Source organism: Malaclemys terrapin, chromosome 1 (genome assembly GCF_027887155.1).
Source record: "Malaclemys terrapin pileata isolate rMalTer1 chromosome 1, rMalTer1.hap1, whole genome shotgun sequence".
Lineage (NCBI taxonomy): Eukaryota > Metazoa > Chordata > Testudines > Emydidae > Malaclemys > Malaclemys terrapin.
In genome coordinates, this window is record NC_071505.1 from 229,155,965 (window position 1) to 229,178,733 (window position 22,769).

Genomic DNA, 22,769 nt, shown 5'->3' on the forward strand with positions numbered 1-22,769 from the left:
GGCGGAGACTGCGGGAACTGTGGGATAGCTGTGGGATAGCTACCCATAGTACAATGCTCCGGAAGTCGACGCTAGCCTCGGTACTGTGGACGTGGTCCGCCGACTAGAGCACTTAGAGCATTTTATGTGGGGACACACACAATCGGCTGTATACAACCGATTTCTATAAAACCGGCTTCTATAAATTCGAACTAATTTCGTAGTGTAGACATACCCTCAGTAAGTACTGAGGGCTGGTCTACACTGAAAAATTAGATTGATCTTCTATATCGCTCAGTGTGTGGAAAAAGTACACACCCAAGTTCTGTAGTTAATTTGGCCTAATCTCTGGTGTAGACCCGACTAGGCTGATGGAAGAATTCTTCTGTCAAGCTAGCTACCACCTCTCACAGGGGTGACAGCTACAGTGATGGAAAATCCCCATCAGTTGCTGTAGGAAATGTCTTCACTACTGCAGCTCCATAGCTGTGCTGCTGTAGTGTCTGTAATGTAGAGAAGCCCCAAGCCCTTTATATTTAAATTACCTTCAGGCATCTTTGATTTCCCTCTTTCAATCTAAGTTCCCTAAGTGAACTGTTTAGTTTTTACCCACTTGCTTTACTGTTTAATAGAGATGCAAACCCCATTGATCAACTTCAATCCTGAGCTATTCCCATCAGAATCAATGAGAGCTATACCCTCTTTTCCCAGGGCTGAATTTGGGCTTATGAATGTCACATCACTGCCTTGATTTCACCTCTCTCCAAGTCCCAGCTAGTTGTAGTAACCCAGTGCACAGTTAGCATCACACCAGTGGAATACAGAAGGCATTAAAAGGTTGGTTAATTAGCGCAAATCCCTGTCTCCTGGAACAAACTCTTACGATCAATTGATCTCAAGTGGAATAAAAGTATAGTCCATACAAAAAGCTACTTTAAAAGAATGTTAAATGTGCAGAGTGAAGCACTGAAAATGTCAAAGATTGTCTATACCACGGCCTTTATAACAGAAATGCATAAACACATAGGAACATCCCTGACACAAAGGACACCCCCTGCCAAATGCCATATATGAAATTACACACAAAACACCTGTGTTAAAAGAACTTTATGTTTACAAAGTCAAACACTCAAAATTTAGGTAGCACAAGAATTGAAGTGCCTGTGCAAACTTAATTTGGCCCCTTTGTAGTATGCATTATGCAGTATGCACCTGTTTTCCTCTCTGACTGTGAGACTGAGTCTCCTTGCCTAGCAAGTTCCAGTCTCCTCCCTGCAGGCTCCTTGTCCCAATCTACTCCCCCAGGCCTCCTCTACAATGCCTTAGGTTGGGCTCTTGTGGCCTCTGCATTTGAATCAGATGGCCTCTTCCTCCTCCACACTGGCAGGGGTGCACTGGGAGCACAGGAAAGGCAGATGCCCAGCTCTCAGTTCCAATGTCAAGTCCCACCCTGCCTGGAGCAGTCGGGAGCAGCCATAACTTCATAGCCCTGCGCTTGAACATGCTCAGCAGCTCTGTGGGGATGGCACATGCACAGCCTAGTCACAACTAGGAGCTGTGAGAGGCTCAGATATGCTCAGTGATTCCAGAATTTAGCAAGTCTCTACTGTGCAAGTACAAACTGTGATTTTTTCAAAGGCTTCTCCCTGGTCAAATCTGGGCAGATTTTCACAGGGATGGTAAAAGGCACATCCTGACACAAAGGACACCCCCTGCCAAATGTCAAGTCCCTGGTCCAAATAATGGTGTCCTCGAGTTTCCAAAGAAAAGATTGCTAGAATTCTTTTAATATTGAAAAACTGTATTTTTCTCTAGTCTTGTTCTGAACTATTTTGGCTAATACCTGCTATGGAAAATTTCAGCCCAAATAGTTAAAGTTTGGCAAAGTTATAAGTAACCAAAAACAAGGTCTTAGACTGGGAAGTGTCGGGCAACCTTAATAATAGGTGGTGCTATCAGCCTTGCCTATAATATTGTACGGGTTGTCATTGCACAGAGACATATTTGGAGGTGGGGATGAGTTAAATCAGTGAATCAATTATCTAGTGACCTGCACTCTTAGGGATAAAAGCTTTAAGAAGCTGTTTTCAGATCCCAGGATAATGAATGGCGTTGTAAGCTGGGGTTTTCACCTGTTCCAGTGGACAGCAAATTGTAGTGTTTAGTTCTCTCCACTGTCTCTGTGGATGGATGCTGTTGGATCTGAGTTCAGAAAAGTAATCGCTGTGATAGGGTTAGCAATGATGGAAGAGCAAGTGTAATGCTGGTGAGAAACAAAAGTAGTTAAGAGAGTGGGCACAGACAGTTGCAGGTGCTGAAAGACAGTTATGGGGACATGGTTAGCAAATGAGGCAATAAACTATGTAGCGTGCAGGAATGGCTGGATCTAAAAAGGACTGCATGACGGATGAGGAAGGAGAGGTGACTTTAGTGTAGGAGAGGCTTATGTTTGTGTATATATTATAGATTGATAAACAGAAAATATATATTTGTAGTGAGAGTCATTCGAAAAGTTACACTTACAATAGCATTCTTATTTCGAATGTCAATTTGATACTCAAAGCAGTGATCTACATTTCCTTCCATGTGGCTTGGCTGGGGCCGTTTCCATCGCACTATACACCCTGCTTGGTCTTCAGAACAGTTTACTGTGATATTTAATGGAGGAGTGAGTATTTCTAGAATAAAATAATCATTATTACATTAGCTAAAGAATCAGCTTTTGATAAAGAATCAGTTCACATTTGGAATTATATCTTTGCAACCATAAGGGCTAGAAACAGGTTTTTTTAAAAAGAAAGATAAAAGCTTATGTTCTGGAGCACAGCTCTGAAATGAATGCAGGCCCTTCTCCCAGTGAAGAATGGTTCACTCTCTACTTGTAGTAAAAATGGAAATTAAACAGAAAGAAACTTTTTCCTTACCTATTTCATATAGTGTGATGTACTCATCATAAAACCGAATCTCCGATTCGTTGCTCGACCCATTCACCAGGAAGTAAACTTTCTCTTTAATGTCTGTCACATTTTGAAAACTGCATGCGATAGGTCTTCCAAGTGCATCTCTTATGTAACGTGGACATTCTTGTTCATCTTCTTCCCTGCATATACCAAAATGTTTCAATCAAACATGAGAAATGTCATCTGTCAAATGTGAATTCAAAACTTCCTTGAGCCAATGAAAACTCTTTACTTTGAGTATTGAAAGAAAAGAAAATATTGGGTATCTTCTGGAGCATTCCTGCCAGCCTTCCAAGTGCAATTCATGAAGGAAATGTTGTAAATCACACAGGAGAAATTTTCAACAGATGTTCCATTCATGCCTGGAAACCAAGAAAAGTTACATGTGTATTTACATATTACCAATTTGCGAAGAAGAAGAAGGGTGAACTACTGGTACAAGCAGATACAATTCTGCACACACTGGGTCAGACCCAGAGAGAATTTGAGCATCTGCAACTTCTATTGATGATTTTAGGTACCTAAGGATATAGGAGCCTAATTTTAGGCACTCAAGTGTGAAAACTTTTGCATTCCATTTAACCATGGTGATTAAACCTAGTTGTCATAACCATTAACAATATGACTCAGTTTGTATTAGTCAGCCAGAACGAGGCACATGTTAGCCATAAATTGCTTCAGTGAAGACGCCTATTTTGGTCACTGTTTTATTTCGCAACGCACCATTTTAATCCACACTTTCTCTAAGAGACTGACAAAAGAAAAACAATTATATCACACACACATGTTTCTATCCTGTGAGTTACTGTGCAAAAGTGAACCCTTCCTCTGCCACAATGTCACTAGCACATTTGAGGCCACAGTTTGTTACAAAATGGCATCATTGTAGCAGATTTGCAAATGTATTTGTAATAAAAAATGAAATTAATGATAACTTCTAGAATAAAATGTATTCTGAGAGTTTTTTCTCAAAATATTGTAGATAGACAAAACCTTTCACAAACTGTAATGCATTACCTTGAGGAATGAATCTTGCTTCTGCTGAATATGAAATGTTGTTGTACATTGCTTGAACTTTGAATAATGCCCCCTTATGTATAGGATTAGCATTGGCTCTGCTAAACGTGCAGGTTTTATTGTACACCTGAAAAATAACATGCATTTGAATTAATCATTTGTTTTTTCATTCCCAGTTTTAACTGGTTCTAACTATGGGAAAAGTCCAAGCATAAGTCCATTGAAACCTGTAGGACGTCTCACAGTGTGTAAAGTTAAGCAAAGGTGTAAGTGTTTTCAGCGGTAGGGTCTTTGCACAGTTCCAGCTGCATGCATTGCCTCCCATATTTCTGCAGGGAAGTCTAGGGGATCTACAAAGAGAGGTGCCATGGAGTGCAACCAGTAACCTCTCCTCTCCTGCCCTCCCACCAGACTCCATGGAGTTCCTTCAACAAAGAGAATAGAAGCTTTTGCAGGGATCAAATGATGGTAGCAGCAAGCTCCCCTCTCTTCTGGAAAGGCAAGGGTAGATCTGCATCCAGAGAATTCCCTCTGTGAATGACTTCCTGGGGAAGGTTCTGAGCCTGAATATTTAATAGATGTACAGGTGTCCCCATGAATTTGCAAAACTATTCTATGCATGATCAAAAGTCTTCCAAAAGTTGGTTGTTGTCCCAAAAAGTACATAGGGACTAATTAAAGATGGTGGGAATATGATTTTTACCCCGATTATAAATATTTGCTGTCTGTACATTTGTTCAACAATATACATTAAAAATCAATACATCCAATTATTGAAACAATTTATGTTCTGGAGCTTCTCTTCACAGCCAGAAAGATTAGCAATGTTGGCCTTAATTCACCAGTATATTACTGCAATTTTACATCCAACAGAGTCACATCAGAATAAACTGGAGTGACACAGACGTGCCATCACTTTTAAATGAAAAATTCTCGAACCCCAAGAAAACAGCGCTACGATCCCCTTTGAGATCATAGTCTTGAAAAATGAGAATCAGTGACCGAGGAAGCTGAAATGTTGAAAATGCATCCTGGTCTATGGGGAAGGCAGCTCCCATTTGAATGTAAAATGGAAGCAGTCCTGACTCTGAGTTGTAAAGATAAGGTTTTGTTTGTTCTTTTTTTAAAATGTAATTAGGCCTCTTGTGTTTACCATGCATTCACAGCAAGAGCTATATTCCCTGTGGCCTACTCCCCATCATGAGATTTGACCTCTCCATGGGCAGAATCAGTCTTACAGTAACTAGACATCTTAGGTAGTTATATGGCCCCCATCACTGTAGCATCTGATTGCCTCATAAGCTAGTGATTGTTTCCATTTTGTAGATGGGAACTGAGGCACAGAAAGACTAAGTTACTTGACCAAGGTCACACAGAGAGTCTGGGGCAGAGCAGAGACAAGGTTAGTGCCCTAGCCCCTGGACCATCCTTCCACTCTGAACGCTCTCACTGAAATCACATTCACAGCTATGGAGTGTATGAAACTGTAATGGGTATTTCTAAAACTACTATTTAAATCTGATATATTCTTTTACAGCCACTTTCCCTTAAGTCCCAAAGCTCGTCTGTGGGGCCCTGCAGGATTCCAGCACTGCAGCAGGGGCAGGAGAGATCAGGGCTTGGGTAGATTCTATCCCCTCTTGGCCAAACACAAGCAAGCCAAATGAAATTTGGTAATTTGTGTAGATTACAGCCTGCAGGGGCTGTGCAGGAAAGGGTTGTGTGACGGTGTGGAAACAAGGGCCTTCTGCTTGGACACCCCTTCCCTCCAGTGGATTGTCAGGGATCTGTGTATATCTAAGGATCTGGCCAAACCACCAGATTACTTCTATGTGAGGGCAAACCCCACTGCCAAACTGAAAGCAGGAAATTTTGCAAATGCATCTTTCCAGACTTTCTACTCCCCTACATGGCTTATTCCTGCATAGGGAAGCTTCACACACTAAGCTATCCAGGCAGTTCTAAACAAAACCTTTTTCTCCTTGTTTTAGGCAAACATTTCAGTAAATTCTCTGATTCTCAAAAACAAACTAACGTCAACAGTGCTGCTGGCCCGTCAGAGAAACAGCAAGATGTGGAACAAATAAAGATGCCCTCTGGCAGCCACTGTCTCCAAACAGTCCTTTATAAAAAGGTATGCTGTCATCAGGAGGACTTTTGTGCTTTTGCTGTATCTTCCAGATGCAGTGGATCACAAGAATGTGTGCTAGGAATTTCTGTATTGGATCAGACCAGTTATCCATCTGGTCCCATATCCTGTCTCTGAGATTGGCCAGCAGCCGATGTTTCAAAGAAAGGTGCCCACTAAATGAATGAGCTCTATATTGTTAGACATCTTCTCCCCCAGTAGGTATGTGTAGACTGATCAAGTCACCTCTTAATCTTCTCTTTTATAAGAAAAGTAAAGAGAGTTCACTAATGACTCAGTTCCCTACACTCCGTCTGTTAGGTTGGTGGAAGTGCTCCTAATGAGGGGACACACCATGGACTCAAGGAGGATAGTGTGGACATAGAATCGTAGGGTTAGAAGGGACGATCAGGAGCTCATCTAGTCCAACCCGCTGCTCAAAGCAGGGCTAATCCCCAGACAGATTTTTACCCCAGTTCCCTAAGTGGGCCCCTCAAGGACTGAGTTCACAGCTTTAGGTTTAGCAAACCAATACTCAAACCACTGAGCTATCCCTCCTCCCTATAATTACTGTAATTACTACAGTGGCTATAACTCACCCTAATATAGGTCAACTTACGTTTGTAGTGTAGACATACTCAAAGTCTTTTCCTGCAAAGCAGGTTTCCCAGACCTCAGATCATTCATGTAGCTCTATCCTGAATTCTTCAATTTTCAGCATCCTTTTGAAGTGGTGACACCAGAACTGGACACAGTATTCCAATAATAATCTCACCAAAGCTGTACACAGAGCACCCTAGGCTTTTCTAGGCTTTTATGATACTACAAGTGATACATATGTTTCTTCAATAAATCGAGTATATAAAAGGAAAAGAAACTACAGTTTATTGTTTCTGTTAATAAGTAAATAGAAAACTTACCTTTTTCTCAGTTTGCTTACTCTCGCCTACATGCATAGAACACCTGTATTCAGTATCATTGAGACTGCTGTCCCAGGTAAGCTTTAGTTTTCCAGGATTCAACGTCAAGTTGGCAATGGGTGAGGATGATGAATTCGCTGTAAGTTTTATGAATTAATATCAGAGAGGATGCAATAAGATTTTTCAAAGTTTTCAGGTGCAGAGGCTAGTATTTAGCAGGCCTGCTATGACAATACATAGTGTAACTGGACGGGCAAATATCCCTAGAGTGAGATGAATTAAGTCCTTTAGATTATCTCAATTAAAGTATTATACTTACACCCTGTATACACAATGTCAGCATGCAACGTAGGAAATAACATAACGCAAAAAAACATGGAAAAAATTCCTAGAGTGGCAGCCATCCTTTTTTCCTTGGAAAATGACAGGAATGAAACCTACAAGAGAAGAAACAGATGCCAAAGCATACTTAGGTTTCTGTAAAGCTTGATTTCTTTTAAGGACAGAATCAAAGACTGTTTTTATTAGTCACTAGAATCAGCTAAATACATCACACGTATGCCCCAGCAACAAGGTCCAGTAGCTAAGGCATTATGCTGGTACTTGGGAGACTGGGGTTGAACCCCCTTTTTTTGGTCACAGACTCACTGTGACTTTGGGCTGGTTGCTTAGGCCCTCTGGCCCAAGGGAAGCAGGCATTGTGGTTCCTCGCCACTCAGTAGAATTCACAAACCCTGGGTTAGGCACCTAGGCTCTCTGTAGAATGCATGAGGAAGCCGGCTGGCTAAGAGTGGGATCCATGAAAGCCTGCATGCTAGGAACTGAGTTGTCAAAGCTAGCCAATAGCAGATGCAGAGGAGAGGGATGTGTCCTGACCCCTGCCCCTTTCAGGGAGTTAGGTGCCTAAATCTAGGCTGGAGAGGAGCACCTATCTCTGCTTGGGATGTGCAGCCATGGACCCTTCTCCTGGAGCCAGGAACCTAAGCTGTTGCTTGAAGAATGGCAGAAGTACTCTCCTAATTCTATACAAAACAGAGGTGGTGGTAGCCTTATAACCTTTAGCCTTGTAGTTAAGACACTCGGATGGGAGACCCCAGTTCAGTTCTTCCCTCTGCCTGCTGTGGAGAAAGGATTTGACTTTGGGTTTCCCACCTCTCCTCTGACTGCCCTAATCACTGGCTGTAGAGTCAGTCACAAACTCTCTCACCCAGTGTCTAGTTCATTTTTTAATTATGTAATATAAAGTGGAACAGCTTCAATAAGAGAGATTGAGAAAGCCTCACAAGAGATTATCCCATAGTCTAGTGGTTGGGGCATGCATCTAAAGGGTGGAAAGCCCAAGTTCAAATATGTTCTCTTCTAAGGGTGGAACTGAACCAGGGTCTTCCACATCCCAGGTGAGTGTTCTAACCAGTGGACTAAAGATTATAAAGAAGGCTGTTGCTGCCTCCTTCCTCCCTTAGCTTCTCTGTATGGCTTAAAGCATGCCTACTGGATTGAGCCCCACAGGCGAGGTAGGTGGGACATTGCCTAGTTTCACCTGGGCTGAGGATTATGCAGGCGTGAGACAGGCACTGGCTATCAGTATTGAGGCAGCGATGTGCACAGCCAGAGACAGAAATGTAGACACCTTGGGGACTTTAACAGCAGAAATTTTGACACTGAACAACTTTAGGCACCTCCAGAGTTAGGTGGCAGCTGAGTAGCAGTTTTGAGGATTTCGGTGGTGCCTAAATTTTGGACTTAGTCACCTAAAGTAGGAGTTAGATGCCTAAATCCTTTTGTGGTTCTGGTTCTCTCTCCCTCAGTTCCCCTTCCGTACGAAGCAGATAACAGCACTGCGCTACCTCGCTGGCGTGTGGTGAGGATAAATACATTAAAGATTGTGAGGTGCTCAGATATTATGGCAACAGGGCCCATCTACTTATTTCCTTTGTAAAACCTTCTGAGAGCTATAGATTAAAAGCATTTAAATAAGAGTCAAGTGTTAGCACATAGGCTTGTTTGTCAGCCTGAGATAGAATTTTGGGTTTGACTTTTTGATACCCTTATATCTTATACTAATATGTGTAAACAAAAGACAAAGACAGTGTGTTACATCTGCCCTCAAGCAGAAAGGGTGAAAGAGATAAGAGATGGAACTAAAGTCTTACAGGGTATGGTAGGAGTGTAATATATGAGCATACACTGGAAGGCTGCCTGGGTCCTCTCTCCGGTCAAGGTCGAGCAACCAGTTAGGAGGGGCAAGAGCATGCAGGCATAAGACACACTAAAAGCCAAAGAAAGGCCAGGCATTGGCCAGAGCACAACCTCACTCCTTACGCCTCCCAGGGGGTACAAAAGAGGTGGGACGAAGACCCAGACCCACAACCCTCCAAAATGGAACATGACCATAAATTGTAAGGTGTGGGACTGTGGGCATGCATTGCAGGTATGTTTGGGCCTGCTAAGAATAGGGAATAGGGAGTGGGGGTGGGAACGGGGAACAGGGATATAGCAAGGCTCTGCAGTGTCAGAGCTGGGAAGGGGGACACGGGGTAAATGCTCTGCGGCATCAGAGCTGGGAACAGGACACTGGGAAACAAGACTCTGTGGCATCAGAGTTATATGTGCTTGCTTGGAACTAACCCCAATACACATCGCATTGCCTGCATTTGGGGCTTCTGGTCTTCTGCTTTCTGTTTGCGTGACAAGAACCGGGGGATGGGGTGAAGGAAAAGCTCTCTAACATTAGATATTATTATTCTTGATGCCATCCATTATTTCATATTGCCTCTTATTCATTTCCTGTCTACCTGAAACATTCCTAGTCTTTTCAATCTCTCCTTATATGGGAATCTTTTCATGGCTCTGATTATATTTGCAGCAATTCTTTGAATCTGTCAATTTCTTTTGAGAGAAGGTGATTGGAACTGAACACAGTTTTCCAAGTGATGGCATATTATTGGTTTATATAATTGCATTATAATATTTTCAGTATCATTTTCTTTCCCTTTACTTTTATGTCCTTACATTTGGTTTGCTTTTTTGACCATTGATGCATATTGAGCAAAGGAATATCCACAGTGGTTATAGTTAATTTTGAACTCAGAAATGAGGAGCTGAGACGATTATTATTATTCCTTCCAATGTGTATTATCTTGCATTTGCTGCAGTGAGCTTCATCTGCTGCCATGCTGCCCTGAATGTCCCTGACAGGAGGTTCCTGACCCTTCTCTCTGTCCTGACTAACCTAAAGAATTTTGTGCCACTTTCAAATGTGGTCATCTCACTGTTCATCCTCTTTTCCAGAATGTTATTAAACATATAAAGACATACTAGGACTAGTATGTAACTGTAACTTGTCAGACAATGTTTTCCTACTTTGTTTCTTGCCTCTTGGCTGCTGATCCAGGAATACTCAATCCTCACCTTGGACACTTTAGTTACTTTAAGAGTCTTTTGCGAGGGACTTTGTCACAGACTTTTTGAAGGTCCAAATGTATTACGCCATCTGCTGCTTCTTTATTACTTCTGTTGACATGCTGAAAACATCATAGTAAATCAGAGAGGCATGATTTTCCTTTTTAGAAGCTGGTCCTTTGAACCTAACATGTTCATACAGGTATATTTTAATTCTGTTTTTAATTGTAACCAATTTACCTGGTACTGAAGTGAGATTTCCCAATTTATAATTCCTTATATCTCCCTTAGTACTATATTTCAAAGAGTGGTGCCCTCTAGTATAATAGCAAATTTTAATGAGTGATTGTATACTCATTAGCCTCCCAGCCACTTCATTCTTACTCTTGGATGTATACCCTCTCATCCTGATGACTTATTGCTCCTCAGTTTATCAATTTGTTCCAGCACCGTCTCTTTTTACACCTCAGCCTCTTTCAGTACCTCATCTTTATTACTTGTAAAGAGTAAATGTCCCCTCATGATCCTTTCTGGTGAAGAATGGTGCAAAGAAATAATTTTGTTTCTTTGCAATGCCCTTTTCCTCCTTAATCATTCCCTTTACTCCCTGGTAGTTGAGTGGACACATCAATTCATTCACAGACATCCTGCTTTTGACACATTTAAATTATTTCTTATTTTTTTAAATGTCTTTACTATCTGCTATTTAAAATCCGGCTTAGCCCACTTAATACCATTTTACTTTGTACCTGTCATAGTGCTTTCAACTGACTTCATTTGGATGATTTCTATTTTCTGAAGGAAATTTGTGTGGAGAAATAAAATCTTGTATCTTGCCATATTTTTTTAATCTACCTGCTTCCTTTTTTGTTTAGGACATTCGGAGTTGCCTTTGTCTTTGTTAAATAAATAACCTCCATACTAGATCTAAGGATTTTCACTTTTTCACTTTTGACTTTAGGGACTTTTTGACTAGCTTCCTCTTTTTTTATTAAAAAATCCCCTTTCTACAGTGCTTAATTTTTGGTATGGCTCCTCCACCCATGGATGGTGAAATTAATTATATTGCTATTTGTCATTGACTTCACTGATTTATCCCTTCCATTAGAAATCCCCCTTTTCAGTTCCTTAGCACTTTCTCTTACAAAATACTCTAGAGCTGAAATTTTCTATGCTTGGACCATGTGCAAATGAAAACAATACATTTGTCCCAAAGGTCCCAATCAGGAACTTTACATACAGAAATCTCTAGAATTCCTGAACAACTGTTCAAACATTGTCTATTTTTGTAAATCTTTGTGAAATCTAAGAAACAAATTATCTGAGAAAATTCAGTTCAGCAGTTTCTCAGTTCTAATCAGACCAAGAATCCATGTGTTGCTGCATTAAATTTTCTTGGATTGATTCCATGGGGGATGAGTGGAGATGATCTCTCCTCAGGAGCTGCAAGTGACTCAGCTCCCCACCAATCAGAGGGTCTGCTGAGACAGAGGCCATCCCCATGGAGGTCTCTTGCCTCCACCATTCTGCTCTCCCCAATCTCCAGCTTTCTGATGGCTTTTGGCAGCACTGCTCCTGGTGGCTTCCCCACTGCCCTCAGATCCTCCCTAAGGGGAACTTCAAAGAATGGAAGCAAAAATCAGGCAAGCTGCTACAGATGTGGCCTGTTGTAACCTTTGAATCTTTGTCACACAAATTTGGGGAGGGAGAGGGCACTCTCCCCCAGATAACTGTCTCACCCCACATCCCTAGCTATCTGTGGGGAAATTACACCAGTTTAGGAGGTTCCTGGTGTGGTAGCTCCTATGCCAATCCCCAGTCTATGAGTAGCAGTATGGTTGGAAGAAAAGTGCTGTGAGCAGGTCTTTCCTACACAATGTTCATCTCCAGCTACCAGAACAGCACCTTGGGGCTACTTGGCTGCAGGATAATTTTTTATAACATCCCTTACATAGACCCTGCCCAATGCAAAGACAGCCAGAGGGTTATCTCTGGAAGCACCTCTTGCATTGTGAGCCCCTTAGCTACAACCAGGATCAGGATGCACAGAGCTATATCCCTGCAAATCCCCTGTTTAAGGGTTCAGGCAAAGGGGAGACTACAGCCTAATGTGGGAAACTTCCCTTTCTACACCTTCTGCAGCCAGCCCCTCTAAACCAATGAAGTCTTCCCTCTACATCTCTCCCAGCTGTGCTCAGGGCCACCACATTGCCTCTGTACTCTGAGGTCCTACACAATTCCTTTTTCTTTATAAAGTATTTCTTTACTTGTGTTCACTTAATCATTCTTGATATTTGCAGATTTGCAAGAAGTGATTGATTTAGTACAAATCAGAATTCACTACTTAAAAATCACTAGGTAATTCCCAACAAAAATTATCTGGAGTTACTCAGTACCTGTTAGAAATGATTTAGGTTTATATTACTTATCCGCAGTAAAACAATTTTCTTGTCATTTATTAGTGATTAAATGATTCTAGGCTATCACTAATACATGCCAAGTAATAAGTTTGCTGGTAGTTAATAATTAGAAACAGAGTAATTTTTAACAAATATTAAACAATTCTGAGCAATTCTAAGTAACTACTGGTAAATGACAAGTAGCTATTTTGCCTGATATCCAGTAATTAATACATTTTGAGGTTTGGAGGTTTATATTTTTAATGGGGTTGCTGGGTGTAAGCTGGATTTGAATTTCAGATTTAAGTTCTAGTCCAAATTTAGTAAAAAAAAAAAAAAAAAAAAGAGAGAGCGAGAGAGCGAGCGAGAGAGACAAAAATTTCACTGTGTTCTCCAGACTGTTTAATTTTGAAAGAGTTATTTTTGCACTTTAATAGGAGGGTAGAAGTAGATCACACCTCCACTTATCTTACAGCTTTCTTTCATCCCCTCATTATTCTGCTATATCTCTCTTTTCTGACCCCTCTTCTACTCTTGCTATGGCTTTGATCCTGCAAAGATTCACACATCTGCTTAACTTCACCTGCATGAGTAGTCCCAGTGAAATTAAGTTCATGCGTAAGACTTTAGTGCCTTAGACTCAGTGGGCCAGATCAAGAGGTAATGTATTAGAGAGTATTAATAACATGTTGATGAGTAGGTGCAAGTCTAAGTTTGTGTAACAACACTGAGCAGACCCACGTTACACCTGCTTAGACTCCCTCAGGCTAGGTCTACACTACCCGCCTTATTCGGCGGGTAGAAATCGGGACGCGACAATTGATCCCCGAATCGACGTGCTTACTCCACCTGTGGAGGTAGGAGTAAGCGCCGTCGACGGGGAGCCGCGGAGGTCGATTTTGCCGCCGTCCTCACAGTGGGGTAAGTCGGCTCCGATACGTCGAATTCAGCTACGCTATTCGCGTAGCTGAATTTGCGTATCTTAAATCGACCCACCCCCTGTAGTGAAGACCTGCCCAGGTTCAGAGTGGCTAATTATGGAATACTAAACAAGAGCTCCATTATTTCACTCTTTTCATGTGAAACTGAATTTCCTCGAAGACACTGATACTCAGACTGAGGCTCGCGAGCCATTAGTGGCTCTTTAATGGGTCTCCAGCATCTCTCTGCAGCACAAGATATTAAAACGCGATGTGATTTAATTATTAACCAATCTAAGTTATTAACCAATCAGGATGATTTTACTATGTTTTTAACCAATTGTATTTGATGAAAATAATACTTGGTCAATCATTTTGCTGTGATTTATATATATATATATATTTTCCCTGTCATACTGATTAAATATGAATATATTGTACTACAGTAAATGAAACAATTAATTCACAGAACTGTGGCTCTTTTGGGTAATGCTGATCATTAATTTGGCTCCTGAACTACTGAAGTCTGAGTATTATTATTCTAGGAGGAGAAAACTTTTCTTTCCTTCAGTACCTGTTTTGCTAAAGGAGATTTTCTCCTTAGAAAAACAATTACAGTACAAAGAAACAACACTAATTACTGGAATTTTTGCTCATGATAAGAAAAGTTCTTCTCTTACATAAGATTTTAATTGCTTTCAGGGGAGGTTAATCATTGCAAAATCAAGGAAACGGAAATATGAGTTTTTTATTCTGTGAATTGTTTTTCTTAAGGCCTTTCTACAGTACAATTTACAGCCATTTCAGGAGAAATGTGATGAAAGCGAGAATACTCTAGAAGCCTCTCCCCATTAGGCTTGGGATTGTTATACAGGAGCCTTTCAGAACCCATTCAAAGGGACACAGAGAAAGAAAGAAAGAAAGAGAAGGGGGGGTGGGATTCTGGGGCCGACACGGTTGGTGGAGCCCTGGCTTCAGCCAGTATGAACTCTGTCTTACCTTTGCCTCTCTTTGCTAGCCTAAGGACTTCCCAACACTGTTTTCCAGCTGACTATTAAAACCCATCCCGTTTTGAAAAGGCTGCCTGGTGTTGCTTTAAATACTTAATGAAGGACATTGATCCCTGAAGAGGGTACAATGTCTGTGAACAGATGTCTACCTTAGTCAGACTCTGTGTTCAGAGCTCATGGTGAGAAACAGGTGGGGTGGAGCCTGAAGGCCCGGTCTCAGAGGTGTTGAGGCTGTGTGGTCTATCCTGGAGGAAAAGTGGGACCCTGGGGGCTATGGGGCACTGAAGAGGTATTCCCAGGAGACTACTTCAAGTCTGGGGCATAGCACATACCGTGTAGATTCATGACAACTGGTTACAACTCATTACAATTTTGTAGTGCAGACAGAACCATAGCCATATCCTCAAGCTATATTAGAACCTTAAACATTTCCACAGGGCACCCCGCATTTCAGGGAGAGTAGTTTTGTACCCACTGTTCTTCAAAGCCATGTTAAACCCAGGCTGGGACAGCCAAGATATACTGTTATTGCAGTGCAGACAGACCATTGCCGAGACCGTCTCTTTTTAAACACTGCAGAATCATTCTCATGACATCATTATGTGGCAACAATACAGGCACAGCTGCTGGGGTGAGAGTTTGCCGAAGCTTCAGTACAAATTTACAGCATTTTAAGTGTAGACAAACCCTATTACTATTATTATTGATATGTTTTCAGTAGCACCCACGATGTGCTAAGCAAAAGGAGAATTTATACTCTTAAGCAGACAAAACAAAGAGGACCAAACAGCAAGATGGAGGGTCTGGGAAGGATGTACGCCACACAAGCAGTGTGGGGAGGTGGTAATTAGCCATGTTCTGATTGGGGACTCTTGTTAAAACAAGGTTTGGGTTTTTTTAAACTAGTATAAAATATATTGACTTTTCCCAGGTAACTCCCAACCTTGCCACAATCAGCTGGTTAGTTTCTTGTCGGCTCTACAATAGAAGTGGGTCTTCGGGAGGGACTTCAGTATGAAAAGGATCAGTTAAGAAAAGGTGTTCCACGCATAGGGAAAGGCATAGAGGAAAATGTGGAGATGCTTGTGGGAAAAGTATCCAAACAGGGCATCGAGAGAAGCATTACTGGTAGAGTGAAAGGGATGGGGTGGATGCAGTGATATGGAACTAATAATCCAAATCTATCTCAGCTTTCCCTCAGGACCCAGGCTAAGATAGGAAAGGGTCTTGGAAATGTTAGTTCTTAATAGGTGACATTCTGCTGGAATGGATGTGTCCATTTTCCCCCAATTGATTCCAGTTCTCCTTTGGTGAGATTGTACAGTAGTGATTAACTGATTCCAATAGCCCTATATGCAACTTTCAAGTAATGAGGACTATCATTACTGTGGCCACTATCACAGGGTAAGTAGGATCAGCTTGGCTTTCATATGGGAGCAAATATCAACAAATTCATTTTTATTAGGTCTTTAAAGGGAGAGCACCATCTGAGGAGAGAGAAATGGATGGAAGACCTACTTTTAGATTCTAATTCCTAGTTCTGCCACTGACTAGTTGTGCAACCTTGGGCAAGTCATTCATGCCTGTTTTACGCTTATAAAAGACTATAAAAACATAGAACTGGAAGGGACTTCCTGCATCATGAAGTCCAGTCTGCTGCTATCACAGGCAGCTCTAGCCTATAATCCCATTAATAAACTCCATTTTGAAACCATTCAGGTTTCTTGCCCCCACTACATCTATTGGGAGGCTGTTCCAGAACCCCTCTCTTCTGATGTTATAATTAGGCTCTGTCAAATGATTAAAAAAATTAATCATGGTTAATCATGCAATTAATTGCCTACCCTGGCCCCATGCTGCTCCTGGAAGCGGCTAGCAGGGCCCCAGGGGCAGGGGTCTCCCTCCGCACACTGCTCCTGCCTGCAAGCACTGCCTCCACAGCTCCCATTAGCTGGGAATGGGAATCTGTGGCCAATGGGAGCTGAAGGGGTGGTGCTTGCAGACAGGGGCAGCACACGGAGCCACGTGCCCCCCCATTTCTCCCCAGGGGTTACAGGGGCACGTTGGCCCCTTCCGGGAGCAGCATGGGGCCACACACCACCAACTGGGAGCCACCGGAGCTAAGTGCTGCCCGCAGGAGGTCGCCCCCCAAACCTCAGCCCTGAGCCCCATCCTGGAGCCAACACTCCATATCCCCTCCTGCACCTCAAACGGTCTCCTGCACCCCAAACCCCAGCTCTGAGCCCCTTTCCAGAGCCAACACCCCAGACCCTCTTCTCCACACCAGAACTCTGCCCCAAGCTCAGATCAGAGCCCCCTCCCACACTGTGAACCCCTCAGCCCCAGCCCAGAGCCTGCACCCCCTCCCAAACCCTAACCCCCTACCCAAGCCCAGTGAAAGTGAGTGTGTGTGTGGGGGGAGAGAGAGCGATGGAGAGAAGGGGGACGGAGTGAGCAGGGTGCGGTTAATTTTTTTGAGTTAATCGCGTGAGTTAACTGTGATTAATCAACAGCCCTAGTTATAATGCTTCTAATTTCCAGCCTGAATTTACTGATGGCTAGTATTTACAGAAAGCAATCATATCCCCTCTCAGCCTTTGCTTTGATAGGCTACACAAGCCAAGTGGAGTCTCTCCTTCTAAGATAGGCTCGCCATTCCGCTGATCTGCACCTGTTCCAGCGGAATTCCCCTTTCTTAAACATGGGTAACCAGAATTGTACACAGAATTCCAAATGAGGGCTTAGCAGTGCCTTGTACGATAGCATTCAGACTTCTCTAGCTCAAACAAATGCCATTTATAAAATAAGGATAATAATACTTACCTTACAGAGGTGTTGTGAGGGTAAATGGAAGCTTATAAATTGCTTTGAGATGCTAAGAGCACCATATATGTGCAACATTTACTATTAAAGTATTGAAATGAAATTAAAAGCCAGGATACATATCAGTCATTGAAATATACATTCAATTCATGCTATTCCTAGAACTGATTCACTCTATGTAGCGATCTGCAACTTACCAAACACAAACCCATGTACAGGAGACAACATACAAATGCTTCCAGTTAGATTATTTTTTAAAAGAAGAAAGAGATAGCAACATTTCTCCTGGATACACAAAATAGATGTCAGAGCAAATAAGGCAGCCCAACACACAAGGGAAAATATTGCTAATGTTTTTCCTGGACCTGGCAGGCAGTGCTGGGAATCTGATCACTCCCTTTACTCACATTTGTCCTTAACTTCAGATCATAAATCATAAATAATAATGTGTCATCACAATTTTGGCTAAAACCATCCTCAAATCTGCACTTGGAGGTAGATGAACTCAATCTAATATAGCTTTTTTTCCCAATGCAAATGTTTGTGTTATGTCATAGGAGCCTTGAGAAATAAAAATAACAATAAAAAACCCCAAACAAGCAAACAAAAAACAAAGACAAAAACTAGCTTACCTCCTCCTTGCAAAAGGCTTGGTATCTCGTTTAACTTAGGGTCTTGGGTCTGATTGAAATGCTTGAGACTGAAGCTGTCGTACTGCCGCGACAATAATTTATCATTGCATAGTATCCAATTCATGGGAAGTGTTGCAAGACTGATATTGAGACAGTTCTTTGGGTCATTTCCTTCGCAGTTTCCGGACTTCTTTAATCTCCTTGTTTGCAGAATATAAATAATTTCACACAAAATGAACATCAAGTTAATTAATAAGATACCCTCTTCCCATTTCAGCCGGTCCATTTGTGCCTTTGGGTCTACCATTGGATATAAACGTACATATAGAAAATATATGTCCTACAAATAAGCCCGCTTCCACAAACAATAGTTTGCCTGTAAGTTCTTCTCACTGAAAGAGCTTTCTGTTCCAATAAGTATCTTATCAGACAGGACCAATGCAAACACAGCAGTATAATTGTGTGTAATGGGATCAAGGCACCTCAGTTTAACATACATCCTTCTCTACACTGAACTGTGAAACATATATTAGTATTTATTACTATTAGCATATCAAATCAAAATACAAGGCACAATTAATGAGTTGAGGACAGCCTATTTGTTATTAATTATTACTATTATTTTATTATTATAGCACATATAGGCCTCAATCAGGAGTCAAGGCCCTATTATGCCAGGTGCTGTACACACATATAATAACAATAATACCATCACTGCCGCAAAGAGCTTACAATCTATACCATATCTCTGCATTTCTCTGCTTTTGTCACTTTTAAATCTCCTCAACCTTAATTTTGTTTGTATATGGTTTTTAGTCTTTAATTTCCTGGGGGCTATTACTGCAGTAAAAAAAAACATATATTTACAGGTAACTCACATATCTACTTTGCATATTATATCTAATGGTAGGAGAAAATACAAACAGACCAATCTCCACAAACCTGCAGTGCTTTTGGCTGCTTGGATCTCCTACAGTTGGATTCTCAACAGCAACTTTTCCCTCTATACAAATTCAAGCAGATGTTTCCTCTTCTTCAGGGTCTCAATTCCTCACTTTCAGCCACAACAACACTGGCGAGGAGCCTGCCGGATATTATTCACTGAGCCAACTTCATCATGGTAGCTGCAGAAGTAAGATTCTTTCTCCCCCTCTTTCCTTCTCCTCCTCACATCATCTCATCCTGAGTCCTTTACAGACTATGAACCAGATTCTGATCTCACTTATATTGGTGTAAATCTGGAGTAACTCCAGAATGGATTTACTCTGGCTTTACACCAGCATAACCGAAATCAGAATCTGCTCCTATATATGCATAGAATAACCCCTCTCTTCTCCCCCCACACACACCTTAAAAGATTATTTAGGTTGAAAAATCAGGCACTTGACCCCTCCCTGTGTGTCAGTTCTGTGCCCTGAATAAGGCAGAGGTTCTGTGGAAAAAAGTAGCATATGATCATGTAATTAAAAGACTGTATTATAATGCATACACACAAGGGAGCAGAAACAGGTTGCACAGGCAATCATAAATCTTGCATTTCCTAAGTAGTTGACTGGCCAACCTAAATAACATTTGTAATGTATTTTAATGTAACTTCCTAGGTCTTTTTTGTTTTAATAGGAAATAAGAAAATATCAAATTATATTATGTACCGACCATCCCCTCATAAATTATCATGAGGGCTGAACCCTAATTTTTCAGTACCACAGTACAAGCTATTACCACTTGAGCTACAGCCTAACATCAAAAAGAACAGGAGTACTTGTGGCACTTTAGAGACTAACAAACATATTTATTTATTTATAAGCTTATGCTCTAATAAATTTGTTAGTCTCTAAGGTGCCACAAGTACTCCTGTTCTTTTTGCGGATACAGACTAACACGGCTGCTACTCTGAAACCAGCCTAGCCACAGGGCTACAAGTATATCCTGGGGGCTTATCTACACACAAATCTGCACCTAAATCACTAAATCAGGTTTAGTTCACAGCTTTTATTATTTTGGTGCAAGTCTGTGTGAAAATTTGGAATAAAAGTGTCTGATTTTGATTTTGCTTGTCAGTCTAGAGCACTTTTATTCTGACTTTCACTGAAATAACAAATGGTGTGAATTAAAAGTGACAGTTATTTCAGTGCAAGTTTGTGTGTAGACCAGCTTTCACATGACACTGCAGCAGAAAGCCACAAAAGATCTTGGTTTCAAATACAAAGTAACGAGACTGTCTTCCAGAATCTCAGAGTTGAGATGTAGTGGAAAGTTAGCAACAGTCACTATTATTACTACACCTCTACCTCGATATAACGCTACTCGTTTTAACACGAATTTGGATATAACGTGGTAAAGCAGCGCTCCGGGGGAGTGAGGCTGTGCACTCTGGCGGAGCAAAGCAAGTTTGATATAACATGGCTTCACCTATAATGCAGTAAGATTTTTTGGCTCCCAAGGACAGCATTATATCGAGGTAGAGGTGTATTTCCATTGCTGTTATGCCACCATGCTTCCAGTACAACTGTACCCCAGGAGCACACTGCTTCAACTTTCCCTGTTTCCAGGATTTACCAGGTTATAGCTCCCAAAAGGTATCCAACAGACCTGCCTTTCCCATGGCATCTGGCAAACCAGACACCTTTTCCTCCACTCGGATCATCCCATGGCACTGTCCACTTCATCACCTGTCACAGTTCAAAGTGGGAGAAACTGTCCAAAGAAATAGAAAAGCAGATATAAGAAACCGGTTTCCAGACATCTTATACCTGTACACTGCACAGGACCTCTGTCTAGGCACAGGTCAGAAGCAGATAGCACAAAGCAACACAAATGAAAGCTGAGATTGAACAATGCAAGATCTGCTGCTAATAATAAACAATACATGACTTCATCGGCAATTAAGCACCCAATATACCTGGATCACCAAGGCCTGGCTGGATGACACCGCAAGCCCTGTGCTAGCCCACCGTGTCCCTCCAGGATACTCGGTACATCACAGACCCAGAGATGACAAGAAGGCAGATGGAACTGCATTCATCTTGTCTGCACACATTAAATGCAAGAGAGGTGGTTCAGGTAAGGCAACTTCATTTGAATTCATTCATCTGACAGTAGAAGCCAGAACCAAAGTAATCTGATTTTATACTCATTTACAGACCATCACAGACTAAACGATTCATTAAGGAGCTCACTGATACCTTGTTGGCGATGGTGGTGAAATACCCAGACTTGTCATCCTGGGAGATATCAACATACATAGCAACAAGGCCACAGATGCAAAAGCCCCAAAAATTCATCTTGTCACTTGCCTCCCTAGGATTTTCATGGGTCACCCCTGGTCCAACCCACACAGCTAGCCACATTTTGGACCTGATCTTCAGCCTAAACGTCAAGATCATAGACATCACAATCCAGCCACTGTCTTTGATAGATGACTACCTCATTAAGGCAGTTGTCAGAGACCATCCAGCTCCCCAGGAACAAGAAAGACAAATGATCCTGATTCAACTTCAAAGGCTCATGGACTCTGACAAATTCCAAAGCCTGCTAGAAGACAGCAGCACTCCATCTGCAGGACAAGGAGTAGAAGACCTGGTGAATCATTACCATTCTTCACTGACCTCGGCCACCGATGCACTGGTTCCCAAATGGTCCTTTCCTCTTCATTGCCCACACAGATCTCCTGGGTTTTCTGACACCTTGCACTGTATGAAGAGAGGGGTGGAAACTTAAGTGTTGATGGCAGGGAAAAAAAAGTGTGAATCAAACTGGATGAAACTCAGGGTGGTAAACCTCTTCATCAATCCTGTATACCTACAACCTGCATCAAAACTGAGCACAAGTGCTGTGAAGAACTATTATCCCTCTTTGCTGAAAAGATTACGCACATTTGGGAAGCCTTCTCAAACAGCATGGATCCACTCTGCCTGTACCCGCCAACCACAGCCCACCTACCTTCCCAGAATTCAGTACATTCACTCATCAAGAAGTTCTGGACACCCTAGAGGAGTCTTCACCCAAGACTTGTGAACCTGACCCATGCCCTTCCTGGCTTGTGAAAGACAGTCATGAAAAACTGGTGCTACTCCTGATGGAAATAGATAATGTATCATTTACAAAAGGAATATTCCCTTTCTCCTTCAAACATGCAATAGTCTAACCAACACTGAAAAAAACCATCCTGGATGCATCAGTTCTAGCCAAATACTGCCCAGTATCAAACCTCCTCTTCCTGAGAAGTTCATGGAGAAGCTAGCCAAAGGCCAACTACAAACTCATCTAATTGAAACTAACATTTTAGACCTGGTACAATCTGGATTCAGGGAAGAATATGGAACTGAAATCACTTTAGTGGCATTGATGTGTGATCTTCTGTTGTCAGTGGATAGAGGACAGACATCCATTCTCATTGCCCTGAACTTCTGTGCAGCATTCAGCACTGTTGATTGAGATACTGCTGTCCCACCTGAGAGAAATGGCAGGGGCGCAGAGTAATGCACAAAAATGGTTTGAGTCCTTCCTGGGGAGATGCACCCAATGAATAGTGATGGGAAACTGTACAACATCAACAGGCGCTCTAAATTCCAGAATT

General features: G+C 41.9%; 1 protein-coding gene across 2 annotated transcripts in view; it reads right to left on the bottom strand.

Moving 5' to 3' along the window:
- LOC128830654 (granulocyte-macrophage colony-stimulating factor receptor subunit alpha-like) overlaps positions 1–19,177 on the bottom strand; it is a 33,394-nt gene extending 14,217 nt beyond the window's left edge. The window contains exons 1-9 of one of the 2 annotated variants that reach the window (XM_054016524.1): positions 19,133–19,177; positions 18,191–18,390; positions 10,416–10,528; positions 7,324–7,441; positions 7,005–7,141; positions 3,957–4,083; positions 3,172–3,301; positions 2,904–3,079; positions 2,503–2,657 (exon numbers count right to left, since the gene is read on the bottom strand). In XM_054016524.1, the coding sequence (XP_053872499.1) occupies positions 2,503–2,657; positions 2,904–3,079; positions 3,172–3,301; positions 3,957–4,083; positions 7,005–7,141; positions 7,324–7,408 (810 nt within the window). In that variant the 5' untranslated portion in view covers positions 7,409–7,441; positions 10,416–10,528; positions 18,191–18,390; positions 19,133–19,177. The remainder of the gene's footprint in view (positions 1–2,502; positions 2,658–2,903; positions 3,080–3,171; positions 3,302–3,956; positions 4,084–7,004; positions 7,142–7,323; positions 7,442–10,415; positions 10,529–18,190; positions 18,391–19,132) is intronic. The other variant, XM_054016523.1, reaches the window with a different exon arrangement.
- Between the last annotated feature and the right edge of the window lie 3,592 nt (positions 19,178–22,769).